The following is a 23,928-nucleotide window of genomic DNA, read 5'->3' as shown; positions in this document are numbered from 1 at the left end:
ATTCCCAGCTCCACGATTCCAGGGTCTGAGGCAAGCTGGAGTAAAGGAACCGTAGCTTTCCTTGGTCCTTCTCTCCCATTAACTCATGGCTCAGCTAATGTGCCCAGAAGTCATGGTGACAGACTGCCCATTTCCACACGTGCTCCTATGATTCAAGAACAGATGCCAATTCCAATGAGAAAGTTCTATGTGTTTCATATAAATTGATTGGGTCTATTTCTGCTAAATGCATTATCCACTCAGAACAACTATCAGAGTTAATAGAATTTGTAGCAGGAGCCATTATGCTCCAAGCACGCCCTTCTGGGGATGACGACATTGTTGGAAGGAAGTCTTCCCAGGTCCCAGCCCCTCTTTCAGAACCCATCTTTGCATTTGGCGTCTTTGTGTGCCTCCGAGCCTTCTGTACTCAGACCCTATAGGCTTGGCCAAGTTCACTAGTGGTGCACACGGTGGGGTGAAGTAGCTTTGCCTTCTGATTAGCCCCATCCCTAAATTGAGACCACTTCATGGAGCTCCAGCACATTCTGTCCCCTTCTCCCTTGATGGTATTGTAGACAACCCCGTGGCAGGCTAAGGATGGGGAGGGAGCCAAGTTCCCATCTTTAGCCATAGCTCTTCACTGGGGACTGTCTGGGAGGCAGGGAGTTCCAGGGTATGAGAATGGCATGGGACAAGGGCAGGAGATCAAGAGGACCCACTCACACCCACAGGGCACCCATATTAAAGTCTTCGGTAACCTGCCAGTAGCAGCTTCCCCAAGCCTGATCATGGACATTCTTGGGGGCTTCCCTACTCCAGGGGCATCCTCACCTAATCTTCATAGGGTGCCCTGTCTGGAGGCGCTACCCCTGTGTGCTGCCCATTGAACACACAGGTGCCTAGGCTCCTGCATGCCTGTGGGATATCTGACATGGTACATTAACCATCCACTTTTCACCAGGCGGTGGTGGTGCATGCCTTTAGCCCCAGCACTTGGGAAGCAGAGGCAGGTGGCTTTCTCTGAGTTCAAGACAAGCCTGGTCTATGTCTGAAAAAAAAAGAATAAATAAATAAATATCCATACTTCTCACAAACCCTTCAGGAATGTCTTCTTAGCAACAAAGGTTAGAAGAAACCCAGGGCTGCAAACAAAGAGTCCTAACCTGGAGAAGGTGATGAGGTGGCATAGGGCATCTTTCATCCTCAAAGGCCCTAGCACCATGCAGTAATAATAACCATTGTTCTTCAGAGGTGCCAGGAGCCAGGAGCTGGCTGAGCTTCATGACTGGTTATCTCACTTGCTGCTGTGACACTAACCCCTTACAGACTCCGGTCCCCAGAGACTAGCCCCAAATTATAGTTTAAATGGCTCAAAGATCTATTTCTTAAGACTCACATAAAAGGTAACACTTTCTAAGCCATGTAACACCTAGAAGAACAAAGCTATGATAAAGTAACCTTAGAAGGACCCCATTGTTAGAAAGGTCTCCTAGAGGGACCTTATTACTGAGAAGACCCCCAGTTTGTTATGTTACTTTGCTGTGTTCGTCTGTTTGCTCAAATAGACTATACCTGTGTCTTCGCTAATACATAAGGCAGCATGCTAGGCAAACAGTGCGCGTGCGCACACACACACACACACACACACACACACACACACACACACACGAAAGCTGATCATTGAAGCTCACTATTGTATCCCATGCAACCCAGCCTTCACTGGTACACCCCCACTCAATTGGGAGAATAACCCTTTAGGAGTGAAAGCCATGGTGTCGTAGATATAACCCTTGTGCCTCGTTCAAAGACTGGCCATTCCCCTGGTCCACTTCCCTGCTGTTGAAGCCTGCGCTGTGTGTACTGTCTTTCTCTGGCTTTAGATTATCACCTATTTAGAATAATTATGGTAGTGGTTATGCATGAAGCACCTGCTTTAATAAGGCTCGGGGGTTCCCAGTCATTGCACAGGCTTAGCGCCCCCTGAATTAACATGTCATTCTTCATCAGGGTATGTCTCCCTTCCCCAGGAGCTAGTGTGGCTGGGCTCCAGGAAGAGAGGTGATGTGGAAATAATGAGTGACTCATAATTCTCATCACTGAAATCAATACATTTCTTATAGTGAAAGTGGTTTTGCATGCCCGGGAGACAGTCAACACAACACCCCCTGCTGGTGGCCAGCTCTAATGACCTCCGTCTCATTGGTAACCAAGAAAGGGAACCTGTGGACAGTAATGGCATAAAACTGGAGATTGGGTTGAAGGCATTCTGCTTACCAGAAAGAGCCTCTTGGTGTATTCTGGGGATCTGAGCTCTGGCCCTCACGTTTGCACAGCAAGTGCCCACTGTTGTAGGCCGCCATGCACACAAGAGTAGACACTAAGGTCATGCAATGTCTCTCTCATGTTATGCTGAAGAACTCTGAAAATAAATATTGGTTGAGGAAGAAATATACCATAGTTGTGGTGTGTGTGTGTGTGTGTGTGTGTGTGTGCGTGTGTGTGTGTGTGCATGCGTGCTTGCATGTGTGTGTACATATGAGTATAAGCATTTGGTTCACATAGGTACAGGTTCATAACTACTCGATGACCATATTGGGAGATCACAAGACAACCTCAGGTGTCAGTCCTCAGATCTTCCACAGTTTTTTGAGAGAAGGTCTCTCATTGGGCTGGAACCTCCCCATATAGGTCAAATTATCTGGCCCATGAAGTTTCAGAGATCCCCCTGTCTCAGGGTCACTGGTATTGCAGGCTTGTGCCACCACATCTGGCTTTTGTAGGTTCTAAAGGTCTGAACTCACAACCTCAGGCATCCGAGGCAAGTGCTTTATCAACTAAACTACTTCTCTGGCCTCCAGACCCCAGACACTTAGACCTGAATCCCAGCAGTGCTGATCACTATAGACAGCTTTCTTCTCCTGTCTCTCTTTTTTTTTTTCAAATCAAAAACATTGCTTTATAGATCCACAGCTAAAGAGCTTGCTGCACAGGTTCAGGTCCCCAGACTCCGCACTAGGAGGTGTGGCAGCCCACCTGCAATCCCACTGTGTAGGAGGGAGAGGCAGGATCCAAGAGCAAGCTGGCCAGCCATATCGCCAAAATATGAGCTTCTAGTTCATTCTTGGTCTCCAAAGTCAAGAGAGACTGAAGAAGACATACCACGCCAGCCTCGGGCCTCCACACTCGTGTGAACAAATGTGAAGGCACCCACATAGACACACATGTACCCACACATGTGCAAACATGAACACACACATACATCAAACATACTCGAAAAAATGGTTTTTACATTATTAGTAGTGATATCACATAGGTCTTCTATAAGGACCACAGAAGTTAATGCACACCAAGGGTTCAGAAGGATGTCTAACGTTGTATCCCGGTGAGCCTTTCTTACTTTTTCCATTCTAGGATTGAGAAAACTGAGGGTCAGAAGGCAAACGACTCACCCTGCTATCTCTACAGAGTCAGGGTTCAGCATCAAGGCTGCTTATTTCAAAGCCTTCCCCACAGTGCACAGGGCAGTACCAACTGCTACCTACTTGCTGGCAAACATCAAGGCAGAAGACTGGTTTCATTGGCTGGTTTCTTTTTCCATCCAGGGGGTTCAGTGCAGCATCCAGTGCACAAGACAGCACCGCTTCTTCTGGTACCCAATGCCGGAAAGCCTATGTTTTCGGTGAAACAAGTCTGCATTGGGAACCTACACTGTGCTAAGGCCTGTGGCTGGGAATAAACCAAGCACTGCTCTTGCAAACTGTCCCACCAGATCTGGCTCACACAGGCCCCCATAGCAAGCCATTGTTCCCATGTAGAATTAAGGCACGTGCCCCAGCACCCCTACATAGCTCTGACTTCATCCTGCCCAGATGGTGCACTGTGAGTTATCCTGAACCAATCGTTCCTAGAAAGCAGGTCCTCAGCTCAGGTAGAGGGGCACTTGCCTATGATCTCAGCCCTAAGGAGGCGGGAGAAGATGAGTAGGTAATTCAAGGTCATCCTCTGTTAGAGAGTGAGTTTGAAGTCAGCCTGCGCTACAGGAGGCCTTGTGTTTAAAAGGAAGAGAAGGAAAAGGAGGAAAAGGAGGAAGAGGAGGAGGAAGCAAATGAGCGGAACTTCCACACTATCACTTTAGAATCCCCACACCACCCTGACATCAAGGGGAATTATGAGCTCCTAGCAAACACCTAAGGTTTACCTGGGCCGCCGCCGCCACCCCAAGCGGCAGGCAGGAGCCACCACAGTCCTCTCTTCCTGCTGGCCCTGAGAAAACGTGTTGTTTCTTCCCCCCATTTGTTTTGATGACAGGTTACCTAAGTGGGAGACAATAAATGATCCAGGAGCTTTGGGCTCAGCACGCCTTGATTAAGATCATTTAGCTCGCGGCTGGCAGAACACAAAGGCCCTCCATCAATGCACACAATAAGCACTTGTTTAGGAAGTCCGCTTTAATCATCATTTTCCTCCCAGACTCCTTGCCTCAGCCCGCAGCCCAGCCCTGTGTCTCCCGTCGCCGCTGTCTACCTCTCTTGCTACACTTAAGTTTGTTACACTAAACCTTTACCAGGAAGTCTTCTATTTATAATTCATCGGAGCCAGGAGGTAGACTAGGCTCTAGGAGAAGCACCAAGAGGGCTCCTCTGCTTGCCCCTCCCTGGCCAAGAGAAAAAGAGACTCCAGGTAGAACCACATGGTGAGAAAACTGGGGGGAAGGCAGAACTCCACCAAGTCAGGGGCTCCTCAAAGGAAACAGACAGGAACAAAATCTTCGCTATGGGCAGGGACTGTGTAGGAAGGAGTGAGTCCTTTGTAGGAAGTGGCCATAAGTCTGTGAACCTCAAACAACACGTATTTGTCTCTCAGTGCCAGGACCAGCTCAGATCCTCTACCTTGAGATCTCAGATGAAACTTGACTGGGGAAGGAGTCATACCCAAGCCCAGCAGATTTTTGGTAGTTTCTGGAGGGTGTGGGAGCACACCAGTTCCTAAATGGTGAGAGGCCACCATCATCAGTTTCTGCTCTCCTTGGCAGCCTACTTCCTTCCAGGTGTGTTATGGGCAGGGAAGGACAGACGGAGAGAGAAAGAATCTGCTAGCAAGGCAGAAGTTGTGATCTTGAAAACAGTATCCCATCATCTTGGCGTGTTCTGTTGGTAGAAGCAGCTTACAGGTCTCACACACAGGAACCTCAGAAGGAGATTGGCTCAAGACCACATACAATGGCTTCATGCGTATGAGCAGCCACACCGGGAGACCCTCAGAGACCACTGAACTCTCAGGCCCAGTTCGAAAAGTGTCTATTAGCATTCCATGGGCATTCATCTATTCACAAAGCACCTACTGAGTGCTACATAACACCAAGACGGTGGACACAAAGCACCTACTGAGTGCTATGTAACATCAAGACAGTGGGCACAAAGCACTTACTGAGTGCTGTGTAACACCAAGACTGTGGACACAAAGTACCTACTGAGTGCTGCGTAACACCAAGACAGTGGACACAAAACACCTACTGAGTGCTATGTAACACCAAGACAGTGGGCACAAAGCACCTACTGAGTGCTATGTAACACAAGAAGGTGGGCACAAAGCATCTACTGAGTGCTGCATAACACCAAGACAGTGGGCACAAAGCACCTACTGAGTGCTATGTAACACAAGAAGGTGGGCACAAAGCATCTACTGAGTGCTGCATAACACCAAGACAGTGGGCTGGCAAAGAGGCCTGGAGACCAAGGTTCTTTCTTAGAGCTGACTGTTGTAGTAAGAAACTGAGATCATTTGTAACAGGTGATAAAGGATACAAAACGAAACATTCATATGAAATGTTGTGTTACTGTCAATTCTGTTATCAAAATACATAACCAAAGAATTGGGCAAATTCACTTCCATGAACTGTATAGTGTGTGTGTGTGTGTGTGTGTTATGTGCATGTATTTTCCCTTCGTTTTTTCACTAAATTTCAAAAAAATTCTAGTTTCTCGCCTTTATAATCTAACCATTTTTTTAAGTGGAGAGAGGGGGCAGTAGTGCATTTAGAGTTCACACAATCAGTTCTCCAACCCAACCAATTGTCTATTTGCAAGTAAAATCGTTACACTTGCTTGTGTGGGGGAGGGGCGGATGTCTTGTGAGGGGTTCTGAAGGACTGCCTGCTATGAACCTTCTCATCCATATTGATGAACAGAGTAAGGTCTGTCGTCTTCCGAAACATGTCTGGGTCTCAGGAATCATGGAAACTCCCGGACCTTTTGTTTTCCAAATAAATCCCAGGTGACTGCTCCAGAAAGGCCTGGTTTGTTTTTAAGAGTGAATGTTTACTGTGAGTTCACAAGAAGGTGAAAGCAAACCTGTTCTTCTGATGATTATTGTTTTAGTAGGTGACTGGTAGTTTTAATGATCGCACTCCAGGATTAATGTTAGCATGGAATGAAAACAAGGCAGCGCTCTGGGCTGTCTACCAACCTGCCTGAGGATCGATAGCAAGGCCTCCCTGTCATTCGGCATCCTGGGAAAGAGGACTGTTTCTCCTCAGCCAGCCGTGTGACTCTGACCTTTCTAACTAGTCCGCTCAGTCTATTAGCTGATCTGTTCCACCAGCTCTTGGGTTCTCTCAAAGACGGCCATTTAGTTATGTCTGTGCTTGGGTCCGTCTGAGTGTACGTACCCTTGGCACGAGTGTGTACTGGGCAGTCCTAGGGAGACCTACCCTACCCCCTTCCAGTCAAAGTAGCTTCTAGCAAGCATATAGCTATACTATTAGAAATTGTTCGGTTTAACAGCCTTTATACCGTTCTTACACAGACTCTCTTACCCGGCAAAGTCTCGGACCCTTCAGTGTTCATGACATCTCCCTTGTAGGTGTGCACGTGGGCTTGTTATCGTCTTTCTGTTGTGTTTTGTTTAGTTTTTATTTCCATCTAATAAAGATCCACGTGCCACTTTCTATGAGTCTAGCACTCGTTTAGGCTCTGGACATACGGCAGTAAACAGAATAGACTAGCCCAACTCTTGCAAGACTACACCAGTGTACAAATTTCGTCTTGTCCTACGCTGACACAATAAAAAGAAAAGGAAGCTAGCTAGGGGACAGAAGCAAGAGTGGCAAGGGACTGTGGTAACTCATGGGTCGTGGCAATAAAACACTGAGTAAAAAAACTTCGGGACACATTAAGTGTATCAGGTAAACATTTGTTTACTAGTACTGGGATCCTAGGTTTTACAGCTGGGTGTAGGGGTTAGGGAAAGACTTTTGCCTCTTAGCTTCTGCTTTAACTTCGAACAGTAGAGGCAGGTTAACTGGCCAAGTTCTGATAGTGTAGCTATGCGCTTTATGACTGAAAGAGGGGTTGGTCTTCCTAGGACCCCAGCTCCACCCCAGTACATACTCATGCCAAGTGTACACATACTCATACATACCCACTCCAGTACACACTCATGCCAAGTATATATACACTCATAAATACCCACCTCAGTATATACTTGTGCCAAATATACTTACACACACATACCCACCCCGGTATACACACATGCCAAGTGTACATACATTCTCACAAACCCAAACATATCAAGGTTCTCCATGACCAAGCCACAACCCTCATAAGGTCTAAAGGCCTTGACCATGACATGTACCATAACATGTACCATGCAGATGGTAGAATAAAGGAAGGACTGTCTAGCAATCTAAGGCAGTGGGGTGTCTCTGATGTCTGTCTCTCCACCAAGGAAGCCACAGGCCAGTGTCTAAGGAAGACTTAGGAGCCCTCTCTCCTTCACTCATGTCACTGTTTAAGGTCTTGTAGCCATATCCTTGGGTCAGCGGTGTTTCCATTGCAAGTGAGTGGAAGGCCTTGATCTAGCATGTTCTGTTCAGGTTAAACCGGGACCCAGAACCCATTAAAAATTTAAAATAAAGCCAGGAGGTGGTGGCACATGCCTTTTATCCCAGCACTCAAAGCAAGTTCCAGAGCAGAGCTACACAGATAAAACACAATAAAAATATCATAGACAACTGTTGATGTCTATTCAGTGGCCCTATTAGTGACTGCTGTTGTTAGTTCAGTACCTGGTACTATAAAGACCACATCTCTGTCCGTCTAGGCCTTTTCCTCATGATCCTAAAATGCCCATTGCGGCTCCGGCCATCACACCTGCACTGCAGGCAGGAATGAGAGAAAAGCCATCTCTCCTTTCTTGCCTCTTGCCTCCTAGTCTTGCAGGTATCTTTCTTTGGGTTGACCATTTGGTTCTAATATTTTCCCACTGTTTTCAACTCTGCCCTTGGCTTTGGGATGCCTCGCCCTCTCATGGGTCTTCAGTTGTCTTTGAGGCTCTGACACCAGACCCGACAACCAAAACTGTCTTTTCTTTGGATTTTTTTTTTCTGCCTTAAAATCTTCTGACTAGTTGGGCCGCACATCCTCCAGTGGGGTCATAATCCCACCAGCATGGAAGGGCTGTAGCAAACTGAGTCAGGGGCACACAACCAGCAAAGCACAGGGGAACTAAGCAGTTAAGGTGTGGCTGCCAACACTGTGCTCTCTTGGGACGCAGCGAATCCCAATGATGGTGGTGCAGGCAGAAGTCTCTGGTTCTTCTGGCCTGTGTGGGGGCAGAGCCAGTATTTGAGCTACCATCACTTCCCACTTAAGCCCTTGCCACCGAATCCATTATGTCTAACCTGCAGATGGCTGAGTCCACAGTACCCATGTCAACATCAAATACTTTATTAGCCCAGCTCTGGTCTGAAGCCAATTTGGGAATAACTGAATTAGCCCCCAAAGCCTCCCTTAACTTAATTTTTACAGCTCTGCTTTCAAGAGAGTGAGTTGGTTTTTTGGTTGATTTTTTTTTCCCCAGTGACCTTTTTCTTCTCCTGTGTGTGACTGAGTTTCCCTCAGGGAGCAGGGGGTAGCTGAGAACACAAAACAGCAGCCATCACAGGCGCCATTAAAAGCTCCTGCAGATTGCTGGGTGTCAGAGCTGTTTAAGGGTAATTCAGTCCTGAAAGCAGCTTTTATCTCAACAGCCCTGACTTGGGGCCCGCTGGTGGGGCGGTCCTTCTCTAGGGGGAGTTGTTGGCCTCCCAGCAGCAGGGCGTGGGCCTCTGGTCTCTGTCCCAGGATGCTCCACTGCTTATGAGGCATCCCGCATGGCTAGAGGAACTTCCTACGGAGCAAAGGAGGCCAGAGGGCAAAGTCCAGTGAGATCTTCTGGGACAGCACATAGCAAACCAGGGCTGGTGTCGCCACCGGCGGGGAGGTGTCAGGGGCAGCTGCACACAAGTACATGCATAGCATAGGTGAACATACGAGAACTGTGTATGTACAGGCAAATAATTCCCATTGAAGCAAACTGGAAAGACAGCAGTTGAAAGCGCAGGCAGAGACTGGGAGTGTGTCTTGGGATGGCAGCGCCATGCTTCCTCACCCAGCCTCAGCTCCCTCTCGCACCCCAGGCTTATGGTTTAACTTTTCACAGAGCCACTATCTTAGGGCATGGAAGCAGCAACCTTTTTTCCTTCCTTTTCTATTGACCTAACACGGTTGTAAATCCGAAGCTCACTGAAGGATGGAGATGCTACTCATATGCACTCTGATTAAATATGCTGCCCTCCCGAAGGCCTAAGGGCAACCCAAGCGGGGTAGGTCAGAACCGTGGTGACACCCTCTTATCTGGAGTGACACCCACCGCCAGTGCTTCCTGACAAGCACCAGAGAGGAAGTGTAAACACATCCCAGAACCCTGAGACAAAAAGTTCGGGACCTACAGTCTGAACCATGGAAAGTGGAGATCCCCTCTCAAGCCCTTGATATCGGATACAAAATATAGCAAAGCACAGTAGAACGGGGTGACCTTCTGAGAGAGAAGGAAAACAATTTCATAGAAAGTATTGGTACCCGGGACCATCTAGTGCAAGTTCAGATGGCCCTGAACGACTCATTAAACCTAGGTGGCACTGCCAAGCCAAGGCTCAGCTGTATTCAGTGGGGAATATCCCACGAAAAAGAAGTGTGATTAACATAGCAAAAGGTTCCAGACCCTGAAGCAAATTAGGACAGCAGCTGCCAGAGGTCAGAGATGGACGCAAGGGGTCTGACCGGAAGGGGCACTGAAGGGTGAGCCTAGCAAACGGACTAAATGTTGCCCAAAGGCTTTTGGGTTTGGTTTACGTTCTGTGTTTATGAAAGATTTAGAGAGGTTGAAAACAAAGCAAAACACCAGACAAATTATGCTGTTGCCGCCATCGGTACCTTTCTCCCAGAATCTTTGGAAAAAAACAAAACACCTCTCTAAATCTTACACAGAACTCAAATCAAACCCAAAAGCCTTTGAGGAACATTTATAACCAAATGATGATAAATTAATTACATTCCAAGATCCTCAGACCAGTAATGAATGAAGACGAAGTGTGACCTCGTATTCTCACCCCCAGATCTGTGTGGTGGCGGGCGTGTCTGGTGTGTTGACTTACATGTGAGTTTATCCCCAAGAATGACATGGCTAAGTCTTACGGCAGATCTCTTTTGAGTTCTCAAGAGGAGCCTCCGTGCTGATTTCCACAGTGGCTGACCCTATCTGCTGTCCCACCAGGAGGGTGTGAGGCTTCCCTTGTCCTCACATCCTCACCACCGTTTGCTTTGGTTTCTCTGTTTTCTGACTAGAGTGAGGTGGAATGTCAGAGGTGTCTTAATTTGTATTCCCCTGAAGGCTTAGGATGTTAATTTTTTTTCATGTTGCTTGGTCATTTACATTGAATCTTTTAAGAAATATCTGTACATTTCATTTGCTCTTGTATTGGTGGTGATTTAGGTTGTTGTGGGGTATTTTTGTGTTTAGGTTTTTTTTTTTAGTTCTTTATGTACTTTAGAGAGAAATCCTCTGTCAAATATATAGGTAGCAAACATGTTTCTCTCGTGGTATAGGTTCTTTGCTGAGCAGACAGCTTTTCATTTCACACAGTCCTGTTTTGTCAGTCCTTGGCATTATTTCCTGAGACATTAGAGTCTAGAGAAAGTCCTTGCCTATGCCTGTGTCTTGATGAGTTGCCTATGCTTATGTCTAAGCCAAGGAAGCTCTAGGTGTCTATATAAAGACACCAGTCGCTCCCACTGACCAAAGATATGGCAGTTTGAGCTTCCAAAGCATACTGATTATGATTAATTAAAACTCAAAATATATATTTAAATTCATAGATTTATAATGATATGCAAATATTTAATTGGACAACCTCAGATAATGTGAAACGAATTCCATATCTTGAAAGTCAGAAACAGGAGATGGAATTGAATGATAATAGTGCCTTTATTACTCCTGTCCTGCCTCTGAGTGACCATGTTGCACAAGAAGGTTAGCACCTTGTCACAGATATACTCCAAACAGTCAGTGAGAAAAAGGTATAATTAAAGCAACATTGGTTTGGAGTTTCTAGTAAATGTTTCTATACCGTGAACTTCAAGAAGAGCCAATATTAAAAGAGACAGAGCAATGATCAGGCATTTGGTACCTTATGAGAAAGCACCGCCCACATCAAGCAAAGAGATGTAGCTCGCACACTTTCAGGATAGAGCAGCCTGTCAACCTGAACTGTGTGGATGCAAAACACAAAAGCCAAACTCTGCGAAAAGCCACAAATAAAATGGTCCCTATTCCTCAAAAGTTAAAATCAATAAAAAGAAAATATATAGGGGAATTCTATTGATTTAAATAAACAAAAATTATGTATAATATATATGTATATATCTTTATTGTATTATATTATATACATACGTGTGTGTGTGTGTGTGTGTGTGTGTGTGTGTGTGTGTGTGTGTGTGTGTGTAAAATCTCCTGGCCTACAATCTCAGCAGCTTGGGAAACATAGTCAGGAGTAACCGCAGATCCAGGGTAAACCTGGGCAATTTTGTAAAGCTTTGCCCCCGAAAAAGGGGGAAATGGGGTAGGGAGCTAGGGCTGTAATTCACTGGTGAGTGCTTGCCTAACATTTGCAAATCTTGGGGTTCAGTCTTCAGCACCACAAAATCAAAATCAATGGACAACGCTAGAGAATGCTACTTAGCGATAATGCACACTTAGTGGGATGGTAAAACTACTGAGAAATTCAAAGAAGTGATTATAATGTAATCCAGGATATGGTCCCTTTGAAGAGCAAGGAAGTAGAGATTGGAGAGACCACGAGCCCACTGGCCAAGTTCTATTTCTTGACCTGGGTAGTAGTATTTGCTTTATAATAATAACTCATTGATTATATAATATACACCTGATTTGTGTTTTCCTCCATGATTTACTTTAAAATTAAAAGGCTTAAGTATTTTTTAGCATTGTCAAAGGAACTCCTGTTGCACCACTAAACAGAGAGAATGATTTAATTCCCAAGTGGCTACTTAACAGGCTGGAGTCTTTTTTTTTTTTTTTTGCTCTTGCAGCTGAACACAGGAACAAGCCAGGACTTTAAAATAAAAAAATAAAAAACAAAGCTATCTGTTGTAATACTACACAGTAAAATACCAGGGGTCTAGTTGCCATGGTCACACTGTCTGACTGATCAGGGTTGATGGCGGTGGAGTTGCTTTAGCCCAGGAATGATTAAAAGTATATACATGATTTTCATTTTTGTCCTAGCTAGGGAACAGGCTGACTTCCTGAATACCAAAGGTCATTCTCCCTGCTTTCGATAAGGAATGGTTGCCATATACATTCATAGATGGACGACAAACCAGATTTTGGGCCTGATATTTATTTAATGGGATGTAGGGGACCATGAAAATAGACCACGATGCACAGCTTCAGTGAAGTTGAGCTCAGTCAGTGGTTATGGCTTAAATTCAATTCCGATGGAGTCCAATCAAAATAGCACAAACGGTCCACGTGACCTTCTGAGCACTGTTCCTCGGCAGGACATGCAAGGCCTTGAACCTGAGGCAGAGCCTCGTTGTTGTGATTAATAGAGATAGCTGAGAACTGATTTTCCTTTGTATTGTACTTTATTTCTTTGGCCTGAGTCGAGCAGATGAGATGCCTCAGCCACAGCAATAAACCCGTGCAATCACTGTCTGGCCTATTTTTTAAACATTGCGCTGCATATTACTAATTGATTTGTTTCTTCTTGAAGGGCTCTGCAACAGACTTAAAATGAAATTCAGTGCGTAATGGATTTTTCTTTACTCGGCTGTCTATAACCAATCAGTATCTTCATGTGTGTGGGTTCTTTGTACAATTTAAAAGTGAATGAGTATTCAACTGTGTTTCCAGTGTGTGGTGTGTGTAACAAGATAAATATGGGCTCTCTTCTCCCATAAAAGGCTTTTAATAAAATAGGAATTTTTTAAAATTTTTTTTAGAGAAGGGAAAAGTGAGCTTCCTACCTCCCTTGACCTCATCATGTGTCTTCCCTGGGGGAGTTTCATCGCCTTAAGGCATCACAGAGCTTTGGGAACCAATAAAGAAATTTAGCAGAGGAGCTAGGGGAGGTTCAGATTGGCCTCTCAGCTTTCCTTTGCCTCTCTCGTGACCTTGCTGTGACCTTAATCATCTCTCCTGACTCTGATGTGACTGTTTACCAGTGGTGCTAGCCTTTCCCTTGGCACTTCTGATCTAACACTTAACAACCCAACGACTGGACTTCCTCTTGGATACCATCTAAATCCCTGGGGCACCTCTGGGACTAGACCCCCTAGTCTTGGTTCCTGCTTTCCTTGCCTGATTCTCATGACTCTATGAAGCCCACACTCTGCTAGGCTAAGGTACTGGTGTGCTCACTGTGGGACTTTCTGGGACTGAGAGTCCAGTCACAGTGGTACCCTGACTAGATTCTCACCTGCCCCTTCAAGGGTCTGAGCAATTTTGATGTAGCCATTCAGGCCTGAACTGCAGCCAGCCTGAGGGGCTGAAAAGGCAATATTCTATGACTTGGAAATGTTCCAGCTAAAGGGGCTGAGAGAGGGAGGCATTCCTGGTGATCCTGGTATCTTTTATTGTGTGTGTGTGTGTGTGTGTGTGCACGCGCGCGCATGCGTGCGCGTGCTCTTGTGTGTGTATGCACGTTTGTGTTGTTTCTTCAGGGGCCACCTACTTTTTTTTTTTTAAAGCAAAGTCTCTCACTAGATCATGTGGCTCAACAATTTTAAGCTTAGCTGGCTGGCATGTGACAACCCAAGGCATTCCCAACCCCTGCTTCCTCAGCACTGGAGTTACAGGAACATGTTACCATGCCCATTGAACCTGGAACTCATTGATATGGCTATGTGCCTGGCCGATGAGCCCCAAATATCTACCTGTCTCCCACCCCGAGCCCCACCAGTGCTAGGATAGTCTGGCTTTGTACATAGGTACTGAGATCAAACTCACACCACCCTGCTTGTGTAGCGAACACTTTCCTGGCTTAACTGTAGCCCCAATCTGCCCCCTCCCCCCAGCTCCTTTGTAATCCTCCAAATTGGCATAGGAGAACTGCCCTAAATTCCCAACTTGACCAATTACCCACTTACTTGGCTCTTCTGAACTTGCATTTCCTGATTCTTTTTTGTTTTCCTTTGCTTTGCTTTGTTTTTTAAGACAGGGTTTCTCTTTGTAGCCCTGGCTATCCTGGAACTCACTCTATAGACCAGGCTAGCCTCAAACTCAGAGATCCATTTGCCTGTGCCTCTGGAGTGCTGGGTTTAAAGGTGTGCACCACCACCATCCGGCAAGGCAAATTTCCTAATTCTTATGGGGATAATACAGCTCTACCTTTAGCACATGGAGTTTTCACAAGTTCAAAGGCATTGAGTTTGTGTATGGAAGCACAGCGCCTAGCCCACTGAGAGAGTGTGCACCGCATTCCGTGCACCGTAGACACTGGAGGATTGTTGTTCCTCATGTAGACGGACCTGCCTCTCAGGTAGCTAAGGTTCCGATCCCCCATACACACATTCTCCAAAGAAAACAAATAGCTTCCATCCAAGTTTCAAAGCTCGCCTTGATTTCTGCTCCCTGGAGCTACTACAGCTAATTTCCTCCCCCCTCGGAACTTAGACCAGTCTCTTTCAATTACAAGACCATGCCATGACCAATGCCTTCTACTCCAGGGACACTGCTGCATTGGTCCTGCTATCTGCCTGGCTTTTGTGGTTCTAACCTATCTTGGCCTAGAAGTCATGCCTGCCTTGCTTCCACAAACATCCCTTGTTCCAGAAGACTACCTAAACTCACCGTGGTCAATATCACCAGCGTTGTGCAATAGTACACACCTTGGGTAAGGCTCTGGAAACAGAGCCTGTTCCAAGTGAGCAACTTCTCAGGAACGCTTGAAATAAGGAATAACGATTGTCTGCTTAGATGAAGTCCCAGGGACACGCAGTTCCATTCAGGGGACCCATCTCAATGAGCAAATTATTCTCTTTAGAAAGACAGAGGGCAGCAGAGACTCATGTGTAAACAGTCTTGAAAGGCTGAAGTCTCCAAAACAGAAAGTTGATGGCCCTTAGGGGGTCCTAGACAGAGATGGAGTAATTCTCAACTTGGATCCCTTCTCCAGTGCTGACAAGATCACAAGAGTCACTAACATTCTTACATCAAGACGATGAGATAGATGGGACTAGTGTACAAATCTAGTTAGGTATCAGAGTCCATTAGAAGAGTTTTTATATAAAGATTCCCTCCTGACTCCAAACAAAATCTACTGAATCTAAATCCCCAAGGCCTTGGTCACCAGGTAGTTTGGGAACGACTGTATGTCCTGTGTTAATGAGACATCTGGGCATGTCTATAAGATGTCCAGAAAGAATAAAGAGAATCAATGGCACGAAGCTGGAACAAGACAAACCCAGTAGAGAAGCAAGATAGGCCTTGCACAAGAGGCAATAAGCTCAGAAAGACCATATCCCCAAGAGGTGGTGGAAGTAGGAAACATAAATTGATTCCAAGCAAAGTTAGGCAGATTTACAGTGGGCAGAGCTATCCACAAGAGCGGGAACCACCATCGTGCTCCAAAGGCTGCTGGGAGCAGCAAAATTCTGCCTGGATGAATCATGAGTCTGACCCGGGATGGCAAATCCTCTAGTCCCAGGGAATCCACTTTCGAAAAAGTTTCCTCTCTGGACCTTTCCATCAGAAATTGCTGAAAGTAAAAACAAAATTTTTGTGTATGGAAACCACCTGAGACTAATATATGTCCGTTGAGTTTGGGAAAATACTGGCGCCTCCGTTGAGAAATGACCCTAGAGTCTCTCCTTCGTGGAATGGGGCTATGAATCTCGAGGGTGGGTGTCTGATCCCCACAGTGAGGAACTGAACACGAAAGGACCACGTGGGTAACTGTCTTGACTGCCTCTCTCTGGTGTTACGTGTTATGCCAAGCACTTGGTTTAGGTTCCTCTTTTAATTTTCATCAGAAGTGTAAGCAATAAGTAGTAGAACCCCATTTGCTCAGGTTAGAAAAAGCAAGGCTCAGACAGGTCATGTAATCTGACCCAGGTCTTCTTAAACCTTGCCTATTTGCAACCTTCTTTAGTCTGAGAAATTGTAACATGACCTTGGAAACATAGATAGAAAATGGGTACAAAATATCAAGCATTTGTTGATAATAAGTCACAAAAAAAGGTTGTTTCAAAACAATTCTTTGGTATACACATAATTTTACCAATTATTAAAGAGGGAAGCAAATTTGCATACTAATGAGAGATATGCTTGTTTATCTAATACAATACAATCCTAAGATATATCAGTTTCAAGCCTACTTGCTGAAGAAGTCGGCAGGAAAGCTGTTCAAGGTCCATTTATGATGATTAAACTACTCTGTTGGATGAGAGGGAATTTTGTATGTGTAATAAGGATGCTGCAACTCACAGCATGCAATAGTTCTCACGTGTGAGCTTTGGTACTTCAAGGCAGCATTTACTGGTATTGTGCGATGTGATGGCACACAAAGCGTGTGTGTGTGTGTGTGTGTGTGTGTGTGTGTGTGTGTGTGTGTGTGTGTGTGTAATTAAGACAATGGTAAAGTCACAGGATACAACATTGGTGATCACTGCCAGAAACATCTCAGATTCAATATGTGTTTGAATTTGAATGAATTTTTGGTCATCGTACCTTCGTAAACCTTCTACTGTTGCCAAATTTCTCACTACCCACATGTTCTGTTACATGACCTCATATTGTTATGGTCCCCAACTAAGGAGCTTTTATCTAATTCAGGTCTCTCAGTTAGGCAGGGGCAAAGTTCAGAATGAGACACTTTGGTTCATTTGAATCCGAAGCCCATAATCCTCTCCCTACCTCATCAGACATGGCATCTGGCCAAGAAGTAGATGTCCAGCTTTCCTTGGAATATCCCAGAACCTCCAAATCTGATAATGAACAGGGGCTGAAGCTAAAGAGGGTTCTACTCAGGGTGAGGTACTCAGGCAAGGTGCAGATGTTATGTCCAGAACGGAATTAACTAAAGGAAACACTATTCATCCGAAGCCAGGTTGAGAAGGCTTCTCCACATCCAGGCTGTTTGCTGTAGACAAGGCTGTCTGTAGTATGGGCTTCCAGCTAGACATAACAAAAAGGTGGGACTTGTGACTTCATTTCTTAGTTTTGCATTTATTCTCTGCCCCAGCCTCATACTCAACTCACTATGGGCATGAGATTTATAGTGATAAAAACTCCCCTGGATACATTCGTTGTCCATTGCCAGTGACAGGATCAACTTTAGACTCGGGCAGTACCTGTCGACAGAGCTCCTATTTGTAGAGTTTGGGACTCTACAATGACCTGCCCTACCCCTTGTTAATTTTATCATGCCAGCCAGCGCCTTTCGCAGATGATGGAACTAGATCAAAGTCTCATGATACATCATTGGTGAAGGAACATTCTCCCCAAACCAGGTGTTCTTGAAGATGTCAGAGCCCACGGTCTTTTCACCTCTCCTCCACATATGTCATTTTGGCTTTGGAACAGGTAAAGGGCCAACTGGGTAAGCGAATTCTGCCAAAATACCTTTTGTAAGCAGGACATGGTGAAACAAGCTCATTCTCTTAGCACCGAGGCAGAATAATTGTTCTGAATGTGAGCCAGTCTGAGTTATCCAATGAGACCCTGCCAGGAGAGCAGGAAAACAAAAATCCAGAACCTTCCATAAATAGTTAGTTCTTTGCATTAATAGATTTGACCAGAAAGCTGACCATCAGCCAATATGCTCCTTAATTCCTAAACCTTGAAGTGACCTTCAGAAACCGTCAGAAACCCTGTGGAAGTCAACCTTTCTATCTAGATGTATGCATCAGAATGCCACTGGGACTGCAGACCCCAAGGCCAGAGTTCTATCACAAAAGTAAACCAAGGCTAGTTGAGACTTCAGTTGCTCAGCCCTGCCAAGGTGACCTTCCTCTGACTGTCAAATCAGCCTCTTACACGTTCATCATCAAATTAGTTCAAAGCCTTCAAGAAATTTTCTTTTGAATGCTTTAGTGATGGTGCTACATACACTCAAATTAATTTTCCATCATTTTCTGTGCACAGAATTTGACTCAATCTCTCTTTAAAAGGGGAAATAATTTGGGCCATCTGAAAATGAGATTTATTTTAAGTAGAAGCTTATTTATCAAGAATACAGTTCTGAAAGCTTTTATGAGTTGTAAAATGTGTTAGATTTGAGGCCAAGAGATCTGACAGATTCCCCAAGGTCCAGCCTGGCTGAAAGAGAGGACGTTTGAAAGGAAATATCCCCGTGGTAGAAGACAAGGTGGCAGGTAGGGCTTGAGTTGTGTTCCTGGGATGTCCCTAGAAAGCTAGGTAAGGACACTGGGCAAGGACAGACCACAGTAGGGAGGCAACGGGGGCCTGGGAAAAGGAAGAAAGTTTGACCAGTCTGTGACTAGGGAGATGGTTGAGTCAGAAAACTGCTTGTCGTGTAAGCACAGGGACAGGAATTCAATCTCCAAGACCTACATGAAGAAGCCAGGCACACCCTTGTAATTCCAGCATGGGACAGGCAGAGATGACGTCTTAGGGCCTGTTGGCAAGCCAGTCTAGCCTAAATGGTAAGCTCCAGGCGAATGAGACCCTGTGTAAAAGGCGATGAAGGATGCTCCTGAGGATGTCACCCAAGGTTTCCACTGGTCTGCTACATATACTCTCACACGTATGCACACGCAGAGGCGTTCATAGGTTGAAAAATTCAGCTTCTCTCCATTTTTGACACTGTCTGTTGTAGGACGTAAAAGTCACTCATTGCATTTCCAAACCCGGGCTTAGCTGGCCTAAACAGGTTTTGGGTTGCCCCATTGAGGGCCTGTTGCCAAGAAAGCATCTCTGGACATAAAGCCATATCTGGAGAGCTTGAGGCTTCCTCCTCCTACCCTCAGGGTCCCTGAGCCAAGTGTGGGATCGTAGGGCTGAGACTGTGTCCAGCTGGCTCTTTCTAGCCACTCAAGGCCACAGCGCTCTTTTATGTGCGCGCAAGCCTCTGGGAACAGGTTCGATGCTGCCATAGTGTCAAACTTAAGTATCTGGGGCTTGCTCAGCACCACACTGGACACAGCCATTGCCTGGATGGGGATGTCACTTCCTCTCTGTGACAGAATGAGTCTGTGGTGCTAGATGTAACTTCCTGTGCCCCGCCCCCTGCTGTCCTGAGTTGTGGTTGGCTGCATCCCTTGTGATCTAAGTCTTTTTCATCTTCATGTCTTCCTGGGCACATGGGCATATGACCCGGGTTCTGGCCCAGAACAGTCTCTTTACAGAACTATCCAGTTTGAATGACTGCTGGTCTTTTCTTCCCACAATCTCGGGATCTTGTCTGAATTTATGCCTCTAGCCATGGATCACACACCGTGGAGACAGCCCAGGGAGGCCTGTGGAGGAGGTAAGCAACTGACTCCCTCTCCTTTTATGTCACAGTTCACTGGCTGTTCACCACATGTGGGGCCAGCGGGCCCCACGGTCCCACACAGGCCCAGTGCAACAACGCCTACCAGAACTCCAACTTGAGTGTGGTGGTGGGGAGCGAAGGGCCCTTGAGGGGCATCCAGATTTGGAAAGTGCCAGCTACTGACACCTACAGGTATGTATGGTGATAGACCAGCTCCCCTGAAGAAGACTAAAGTCCTATTTGGGGGGTGCATGTCCCTGGGTGCCCAAGCATGCCAAGGGCCACAGAGTCTGGTCCGTTAGTGGAATACAATGGCTGAAGGTGGACTATGGCAGCAAAGATGTCTTTTGCCTTCGAAGAAGCGCACAGACTGTTAGTGGAGCTGATAAACATACGAGCTATCTTTAGAATTATTACTAATTATAATTAGGGTGGACACAGAAAGCTAAGTGTCCAGTTTGACTGGTTTGTGTTTTACATGTGTGTGTTGAGGGGTGGGTGGTGGCAGTTACATGTTCACGTGCGTCTGGAGTTTTCTGGCCCCATGATGATCCTGAGAATGTGTTCCACTTTACATTTGAGGAAGGGTTTCTCACAGAGCCTTGCGCTCACTGACTGGCTAGGTTGGCTGGCTGGTTAGTGTGTTTGGGGTCTCCTCCTGCAATTTCAGGCCTCCAGGGGTCTGCCTGTTTCTACTCCCACAAGCGTCAGGCTTACAAGAACGCCTAGTTTTTCATGTGGGTGATGGAAATTCAAATTAGTCTCTGGACTGGATTGAGCCATCTCCCCAGCCTAAATGCTAATGTTTCTTTTCCTTTCGTGGCCCTTCTGTTTTTGTGGGAATCACGACACTCTTGAAGTTTGTCTTCGGCCTGTCCCAGCCTCACAGTTTTCCAGCAGACCAGGCAAGAGTAGACCAATCTCATTGTGCCACCTTGAGTCCATGGTACCAAGCAAAGCTAATGGTGAGATAGTAGGGCTGGTTAAGAGCCAGGCTTCAAGGATCTATCTCTGTAGGCAGGCTCTTGGCTTGGTGTGAATTCTATAAAGTTCCCAGCTGAGGATCACTAAGTTGCACCAAATCCTGGACATGTCTGTGTGTCCTCAGGAGGGCTCTGGGATGGAGGCAAGACCAGTTGCTGGAGGCCTCATTTTAGAGATGAGAAAACAGGCTCAGAGAAATCCAGAAATGGCCCCCAACCTCAGACACCTGAGAGTGAGCATGGCCTGGCTGCAGCTCCTGCCCAGCACTATCAGCTGTGCTAAGAACATCACCGTTAAGCGGTGCTGATGTTGATGTTCCCCATGGTTCTCAGAGCATCCTCCCTCTCCCATCCAAAACTCTTCTCAGATTGCCCTCCTGTTTTCCCTTAATGAATCTTGTGGTAGGCCCATTCCTGAAAGAAAAAAAACGTGCTCCAGAGAAAGTTCTGGGTGCCTTGTGTTATTCTGGACAAGGATATGAGAAAGTTCCATCCCTCCCAACCACCCTTAAACATCCCAGAGATTCCAGCCGTTCTTCTGTGCCACACCAAGCAAGCCAGACCTCCCAGCAGAACCTCCATGCATGATGGGTCAAGGAGAAAAGGAGTCTTGGGGAGAAAGGGGCGGAGCAGGCTGAGGACCTACAAGGTGTCTTGTGCCTTGTTGTGGTTATCACCAAGACTCTTCATAGGGAGAAGTGAGTCAGAGGTGTTCTCAGCCCAGAGCAAATCCAAAGCCACAGTGAGAATCACTTGTCTCTCCCGCAAAGGTCACCTTCAGGGCACCTTTAGGCAAGACATTATGAGTCTTGCCTGTTTTCAGATGTACCCAGGTTGTGGACTCTCTTCCCCCATATTCCATTTCCTCCCCATCTGAGACACAATATGCTGGTACATACAGGTTCCCATTACAGGATGTGTGTGTGTGTGTGTGTGTGTGTGTGTGTGTGTGTGTGTGTGTGTGTGTGTTAGGGGTTTCCTGGCCTTTAGGAAGAGAAATCACCTGGAGAAACAAGAGGAGCTAAGGGCAGAATTTTTAAGAATAAATGGTTCTCACACTCATCTGGATCTCACATTCACCTGGTTCTCACACTCATCCGGTTCACCTGGTTCTCACACTCACCTGGGTCTCACACTCCTCTGGGTCTCATACTCCTCTGGTCCCCTCTCTTCAGTCTGAGGACTTTGCTCTGACTTTTGTTTTGGAAGAGGCCAGCCAGACCAACTATACTTACTAAATAATAATAATAAATCCATTTCCTATTTATTATTAATCACAGCCTATCTAATTCTAGTGGGGTTCTGGTCTGTATGAAGCACACAGTCTTAGCACACTGTTTACAGAACAGCTGCCGAGATCAGATAGCTGTTAACGTTTGCCTTGGGAGAGGATCTCCTAGCCCCAGCCTTGTCTGGCCGATGCCTTCCTGGACACATATGCATTACACTTTGAAGTGGTCAAGTTAGTAAAGAGAGAGTTATGATCTGGCCACGTTAAAATGGGAAAACCCAAACAGAAAGGGAGGTTGAGTTTTTGCCTTTGTTGCTGTTGGATACTAGAGCTCAGCTCTAAGACATGTCCCTGCCCTCACCTCATTCCTGACCCTGATGATACTCAGGGCTTTGATGACAATGGCTACCATGGTTATACTAACTTAGTAATCTAAATAGATAGTTTAGTGCTTTGCTTTTTAGGTCATATAAAAGTGTCCTCAAGTCTAGCGTGTGTGAGGCCCTGGGCTCAATCCCCAGGATGAGAAGACAGGAAGGAGGGAGAGAAGAGGGTGAGAGGGGAGAAGAAGGAAGGAAAGGTGGGCAGAGGGGAGCGTAGCAGAGAAGAAGGATTGCAAGTGGGTCCTTTAAACTCTATATGGAAGACCCGGTGATGGAAACACACACACACATATATACATACACACACACATACAAATACACACATACATACACACATATATACATACACAAACACATATACATATGAATATACACATACATACACACATACACATATACACATACACTTGATATATAGCAGTGTTCCACATAGGGAACTTCCGGTCCTCACGTGGAGGACTTTTTCTCCTGAGTAATTATTATTTAATAAATACAGTTCCTCTGAAAGGAAAACATAGGCTATTCCAGAGGACTTGAGTTTGGAAAGACAAAGGGTGAAATTGTTTGCCTTGCAAAATCCATCTCTCCTGGAGTGTGGCGCTCACTTAGTACTGTCTGGCTGCTACCTGATGCCTGATGCCATGATGGTTCCACTGGTCAGGGAGTTGGAAATGGGGGCTGATACTGGCCACTGCTGTGCGCCAAGGTGAGGCCTCCATTCCTGGGGCCTCCTCGAAGAGGTACACAGTTGAAACTCTCTTTTTGCTTTGTTCTATTCTGTTTTGTGCCTGAGAGTGAACCTAGAGCCTTGTGTGTGCTAAGCAAGCTAAATTTTTCACTCTTTATTTTGAGTCTGGGTTCACTCAGTTTCCCAGGCTGGTCTTGAACCTGCCAACCTCTTCAGTCTGATGTTCCCAAGAAGCTGGAATTGCAGGCTCCCACTGTCATACCTGGCTTTCGCTGGCTCCAAATTGTATCCTGGGCCTATCTGTGTTGTGGAAAATAGCCGCAAAGAGGGAAAGAAAAGGAAACTGGGAAGAGGCGAGGGCCAGGCTCCTATAACAGGCTCCCAGCTTCTCCTTTACACTGGAGCAAGACAAAACTAGCTGGAGCAAGAAAAGACTAACTGGGGGTCCCAGAGCTGGGATTTCTCCTGCCAGGCACCTGTGTACCCCGGTGAGAGCAGAGGGGGAAGTGAGAGGCAGGTAGAAAATGGTGACTGTCATCCAGAAAAGCATCAAAAGCTACAAACTAGGGCAGGAGAACCAGGCATGGCAATGAGGGACTAGGCCAGGAAGGGCTTGGAAGGTGGGGTGGGAAGAAGTTGGCAATGAAGCCGGATGGTTAAAGAATCAAGGACCTTGAGTGGCCTCTACTCTCCTAGGGAGCTTAACTGAGAAAGAGAGGTGAGGGCTGGGGACAATGGGTAGTCTCTGCTTTGTGGACCTGATTGCGCAACAATGCCTTACGGAATGTTCCCAGTGGGGGACTGCAGTGGCTGAAAGTGGAAGGAGG

General features: G+C 46.2%; 1 protein-coding gene across 1 annotated transcript in view; it reads left to right on the top strand.

Moving 5' to 3' along the window:
• Positions 1-23,928, top strand: part of Alk (ALK receptor tyrosine kinase) — a 726,297-nt gene that overhangs the window by 651,181 nt on the left and 51,188 nt on the right. Inside the window, exon 12 of the mRNA XM_075955828.1 lies at positions 19,846-20,008. Within this exon, the coding sequence (XP_075811943.1) occupies positions 19,846-20,008 (163 nt within the window). The remainder of the gene's footprint in view (positions 1-19,845; positions 20,009-23,928) is intronic.

Source organism: Microtus pennsylvanicus, chromosome 21 (genome assembly GCF_037038515.1).
Source record: "Microtus pennsylvanicus isolate mMicPen1 chromosome 21, mMicPen1.hap1, whole genome shotgun sequence".
NCBI lineage: Eukaryota > Metazoa > Chordata > Mammalia > Rodentia > Cricetidae > Microtus > Microtus pennsylvanicus.
This window is presented reverse-complemented; position numbering and strand designations above follow the sequence as displayed.